Source organism: Rhinopithecus bieti, unplaced genomic scaffold (assembly GCF_001698545.2).
Source record: "Rhinopithecus bieti isolate Rb0 unplaced genomic scaffold, ASM169854v2 scaffold_12155, whole genome shotgun sequence".
NCBI classification, from domain to species: domain Eukaryota; kingdom Metazoa; phylum Chordata; class Mammalia; order Primates; family Cercopithecidae; genus Rhinopithecus; species Rhinopithecus bieti.
Window position 1 is genome coordinate 1,333,464 of NW_016807423.1, and position 6,081 is coordinate 1,339,544.

The 6,081-nt window shown below is 42.7% G+C and overlaps 1 protein-coding gene across 6 annotated transcripts in view; it reads right to left on the reverse strand.

Annotated features, from left to right (window-relative positions):
* NASP (nuclear autoantigenic sperm protein) overlaps window positions 1–6,081 on the reverse strand; it is a 40,019-nt gene that overhangs the window by 25,024 nt on the left and 8,914 nt on the right. For 5 of the 6 annotated variants that reach the window (XM_017881785.1, XM_017881789.1, XM_017881791.1 and 2 more), the window contains one exon: window positions 5,683–5,730. In XM_017881785.1, the coding sequence (XP_017737274.1) occupies window positions 5,683–5,730 (48 nt within the window). Of the gene's footprint in view, window positions 1–281; window positions 325–5,682; window positions 5,731–6,081 lie in introns of those variants that run through there. The other variant, XM_017881788.1, reaches the window with a different exon arrangement.

A 6,081-nucleotide genomic window follows, 5' to 3' on the forward strand; every position in this document is an offset into this window, starting at 1 on the left:
AAAAAAAAAAAAAAGAAAGCTCACATTCTATCACTAGCACCGATTCTGACAGTTATTTCCCTTAAAGTGACAGGCTCACTGTATTCATTTTGGAGAAAACATCTGCTAAGTACCAAGTCTAAATAAAAGTTTGTCTGTTGGTCATTCTTTCAAAAATAAAACTTTTGAATAAAACATTCTTTCCAATAAAAGCCACTAAATAAAGTTACATGAAAAAAGCTCAATCAACTCTTAATTAAAATCACACAAGGGCTTTTCATAAAGAAAACCATTGTACCTACTTTTGATATGCTGAAGCGCTCCATCCATAATTCCTATTTTGCCAGGTTACCTTAAAGCCACGTAGTCAAGGACTGAGAATTAATAAACTTAAGTTTGTAATGCTTCATCATGGACATTTTCTAAGTGAAGGTGATAGTGAAGAACACAAGAATTGCTAGTACTGTTTGTTGCCACTGCCTTGATTTATGTTAAGGCAACAGCAGGTTTATCCACCATTACTTTTGCACGATCAGTGCCAGTGGTCAAAAAGGCAGCCTTGTTACTACAAAAACAGTTTTGATCTTACATTATCCCTGAAAGAGTACTTGAGACCCCAAGGGTATACAAGAAAAAAACTTTAAGAACTGCTGAATAAGAGCATGAACAGGCATTCAAAAGGAGAGAATATATGGCTACAGATTTATGGCACAGTGTTAAGAAATTTCTCTTAGTATTGTTTTTCAGTGAACAAACAAAAATCCAGAACCAAACATAAAACAAAGGAAAATCATCAGGTAAAAGCAAGATGAGGGGTATGGTGCTGACTGTTTAAGAAAATATAAAGAAAAAGTTGATCAACTGGGTGCCGTGGCTCATGCCTGTAATTCCAACAACTCGGGAGGCTGAGGAAGGAGCATCATAGGGAGGTCAGGAGTCCAAGACCTGCCTGGGCAACATAATAAGACCCTGTCCCTAAAACACATACACACAAAAAAAACTTAGTCTGGGAGGCTGAGGCAGGAGGATCTCTTGAGCCCAGGAGTTTGACACTGCACCAAGCCAAGATCAGGACCCACTGTCTGAGTGGCTGAACAATACCCTGCCTGAGTGGCTGAACAATACCCTGACTCAAGGAGGAAAAAAAAAGGAGGAAAGATTAAGCAGTTCAGCAGAATGGGAAAACAACTTGACCGGAGAAATGAGGTGTAAGTGCCAATCAAAACTAAAAACGCACTTTAGGTCAGAGGTTATAAATTTAAAGTGAGACTAATAATGTGTTTTCCAACCATTCTTCATGTTTCTCTCAGAATCAGAATATTCTGCTCCTCTAAAAATCAAATGCTTATGCCAAGCATGGTGGCTCACGCCTGTAATCCCAGCACTTCGGGTGGCTCAGGTGAGAAGATGGCTTGAGCCCCAGGAGTTTGAGGCCAGCCTGGGCAACATGACAAAACCTCATCTCTAAAAACAAAATACAAAAATCAGCCAGGCATGGTGGCACACATCTCTGGTCCTAGCATACTCAGGAGGCTAAGGCAGGAGGATCACCTGAGCCCAGGGAATGTCAAGGCTGCAGTGAGCCACAATTGCACCACTGTATTCCAACCTGGGCAACGGAGTTTAATACTGATGATTACATATCAAGCACTGTGTTTTGGGTAGCCTAGCTTCATTTAGTCAGTCCAGAAACTTAAAATACCACGGTTTAAGTAACCCCCTTAAAAGTATTGTGTTTAGGATCAATCCTAAACAGTATTCAGTATTCATACCACCCAAATACCAGATTAACTCACAAGACATTTTGTTTTGTTTTGTTTGAGATGGAGTTTCGCTCGTCACCCAGACTGGAGTACAGTAGTGTGATCTTGGCTGACTGCAACTTCTGCCTCCTGGGTTCAAGTGATTCCTCTGCTTCAGCCTCCCAAGTAGCTGGAATTACAGGCACTCACCACCACACCCTGCTAATTTTTGTATTTTTTTTAGTAGAGATGGGGTTTCACCATGTTGGCCAGGCTGATCTTGAACTCCTGACCTCAGGTGATTCACCCACCTCGGCCTCCCAAAGTGCTGAGATTACAGGCATGAGCCACTGCACCTAGCCCTATTTTTTTCTTTCCTTGTTTTTGGAGACAGGGTCTTACTCTGTCACCCAGACTAGAGTGCAGTGGCTGGATCACAGCTCACCACAACCTCGACTTCCTGGGCTTGCCACAATCCTCCTACCTCAGCCTCCCCAGTATCTGGGACCACATGCAAGTGTCACAATGAAAAATTTAAAAAATTTTTTGGGAGGGGGGGAGGGATTGCATTGGGAGTTATACCTGATATAAATGATGAATTGAGGGGTACTGACGAGTTGATGGGTGCAGCACACCAACATGGCACAAGTATACATATGTAACAAACCTACACGTTATGCACATGTACCCTAGAACTTAAAGTATAATAAAAAAATAAAAAAATAAAAAAAATTTTTTTTTTGGTAGAGATGGGGTCTTGCTATGTTGCCCAGGCTGGTCTCAGACTCCTGGGGTCATGTGATCCCCTCAGAGATGGAGGTCTTGCTTGGCCTCTCAAAGTGTTGAGATTACTAGTGCAAGCTACCACACCCAGCCAAACAGTATTTCATAAATTTTAACCCTTTTCCCGTTTAGGAAAAAAAAAAAAAGTACAGCTCGCTGCCAACTCTCATTTAATTTTACATAAACATGTTCTTTGAAGCTGAAGCAAATCTGACTTTCAGTGTGAAAATAAAAATATAAAACTGTTCTTGGAGTTATTTTATTTATTTATTTATTTATTTATTTTTGGAGACAGAGTATCACTCTGTCACTTAGGCTGGAGTGCAGTGGCACAATCCTGGCTCACTGCAACCTCAACCTCCGAGGTTCAAGTGATTCTCCTGCCTCAGCCTCCGAGGTGGCTGGGATTACAGGCGCCCGCCACCACACTCAGCTTAATTTTTGTATTTTTAGTAGATACAAGGTTTCACCATGTTGGCCAGGCTGGTCTTGAACTCCTGACCTCAAGTATCAGCCCACTTCAGCCTCCCAAAGTGCTGGGATTACAGACATGAGCCACCGTGCCTGGCCGGAGTTATTTCTCAACACAACTAACATCAGAATCGTCTATTTCAGAAAAATTGGATTCATCAAATGAATCTTTGGCCAAAAACCATTTGAGAATAACGTTAACATCATACACAGGAATGCTACGTTTTCTAGGATTTGACATTTATAGTGAATGAGAATTGCCATATTTTGTAAATGGAAATACCATTACTAAAACAGAATGCTATAAATGATGTCTTTTTATCCAAAATCGATATATTAGAGTGATGTGAAAATAATAAAGGAGAGCCATTTCATGGCATTTATCACTGGGTAAATGCTGCAGCCCCAAGCACCACCGGCAAGTATTCTCGGGGCAAATGGGAAAAGAGTTAAATAACCAAGATGACAATGGGATTTCAAACATGAAAAACATAAAACCCTGTAGACACTTAAAAAATGTATTTGTGGCTGGGCAGCAGTGGCTCACGCCTGTAATCCCAGCACTTTGGGAGGCCGAGACGGGCAGATCACCCGAGGTCAGGAGTTCGAGACCAGCCTACCAACATGGCAAAACCCTGCCTCTACTAAAAATACAAAAATTAGCCGGGCGTGGTGGTGGCGTCTGTAATCCCAACTACTTGGGAAGCTGAGGCAGGGGAATCGCTTGAACCCCGGAGGCAGAGGTTGCAGTGAGCCAAGATCGTGCCATTGCACTCCAGCCTGGGTAACAGAGTGAGATTCCGTCTCAAAAAACAACCAACCAAAAAAACATATTTGTAAGATATTCTAACAGTAATAATTCTCAATCTTATCAGAAAGCTTTTCCGTAATACATGAACCCAAATTTTACCTCAAGCTCAACAAATAAAATCAGCTGGGCATGGTAGATCGGGCTGGTAATCCCAACACTTACAGAAGCCAAGGCAGGGGGATTGCTTGAGCCCAGGTTGGAGACCAGCCTGGCCAACAAAGCAAGACTCCTTTTAGAAAAATAAAATTCGGCCAGGCGCAGCGGCTCACACCTGTAATCCCAACACTTTGGGAGGCCAAGGTGGACAGGATCACCTGAGGTCAGGAGTTCAAGACCAACCTGGCCAACATGGTGAAACCCCATCTCTAATAAAAATACAAAAATTAGCCAGGCGTAGTGGAATCCGCCTGTAATCCCAGCTACTTGTGAGACTAAGGCAAGAGAACTGCTTGAACCCAGGAGGCAGATGTTGCAGTGAGCCAAGATTGTACCACTGCACTCCAGCATGAGTGACAAGAGCGAAACTCCATCTCAAAAATAAACAAAATAAAATAATTAGCCAGATGTGGTGGTGCATGCCTATAGTCCCAGCTACTCAGGAGGCTAAGGCAGAAGAGTCCCTTTAACCCTTGAGTTCGAGGTGGTGGTGAGCTATGATCACATCACTGTACTCCAGGTTGGGCAACAGAACAAGACCCTGTCTCTAAAAAATAAAACAAGAAATCTAGAGATAGCATCTACCTTTTGGGTAAGCTTTTTAGTTAATTATTATGCCCACCTCTGATTAAGAAACATAGTCACTGCAGGTGTAGATCTGAGATTAAGAAAAACAACCATAGTCATATCAAGATGGAAAAGGTACAGGGGGAAGAGGTGAGACGGGCCTGGTAGTTTACACCTATAATCCTACACTTTGAAAGGCTGAGGCAGGGAGGATTGCTTGAGGCTAGGAGTTTGAGACCAGCCTTGGCAACATAGCAAGACCCTATCTCTCCAAAAAACTTAAAAATGAACCAAGTGGGCCAGGCGCAGTGGCTCATGCCTATAATCCCAGCACTTTGGGAGGCCGAGATGGGTGGATCACGAGGTCAGGAGATCAAGACCGTCCTGACTAACACGGTAAAACCCCGTCTCTACTAAAAATACAAAAAAACTTAGCCGGGCGTGGTGGCAAGTGCCTGTAGTCCCAGCTACTAGGGAGGCTGAGGCAGGAGAATGGCATGAACCCAGGAGGTGGAGCTTGCAGTGAGCCTGAGATTGTGCCACTGCACTCCAGCCTGAACAAGAGAGTGAGACTGTCTCCAAAAAAAAAAAAAAAAAAAGGGAGCCAAGTGTAGTGGCATGTGCCTATAGTCCTAGCTACTTAGGAGGTTGAGGTGGGAGGACTGCTTGAGCCCAGGAGTTCAAAGTTATGGTGAGCCCTGATTGCACACTGCACTTTGGCCTGAGCAACAAAGTAACATCTTGCCTCTATCAAAAATAAATTAATGGCCGGGCGCGGTGGCTCAAGCCTGTAATCCCAGCACTTTGGGAGGCCGAGACGGGTGGATCATGAGGTCAGGAGATCGAGACCATCCTGGCTAACACGGTGAAACCCCGTCTCCACTAAAATACAAAACTAGCTGGGCGAGGTGGCGGGCGCCTATAGTCCCAGCTACTCGGGAGGCTGAGGCAGGAGAATGGCGTAAACCCGGGAGGCGGAGCTTGCAGTGAGCTGAGATCTGGCCACTGCACTCCAGTCCGGGCGACAGAGCGAGGCTCCGCCTCAAAAAAATAAAAAAAATAAAAAAAATAAAAATTAATTAATTAAAAAACAAAAACAATGAAACTGTAAAGTTGTATTTCTCTTAATGTTCCAGATATGAATCTAATTATATACCATGTAAATAATCTTACCTCTCCACTTTATCTGCAGACGTAGAAGGAGCAGGAACATCTTCAATTCTGTAATAAAAAAATGAGAAAAAAGGTAAAACTGGAGACAATTATTAAGCCTGAAAATAAATTCAGAAAAATATACAGGAATAAAAGAGCTGTCATTTATTAAATACCCAAGTATTATTTACTTACATTATCAAATTTAATTCTTATTCAAATATCCACGGCTGAAAATAAGTAGCGACCTCACAGCTATAACCACAGGGATGAGGAACAACTTAAAGGGCAGTGCTTTCAGCTACAGGTTGTAAGCTATCTGGGCCATTTGCCTAAAATCTTGAAATGGTCTTGGATCCTTATCTACAAACTCTGTCACAGCCATTTATATCAAATAGTTTTTTTTTTTTTTTTTTTTTT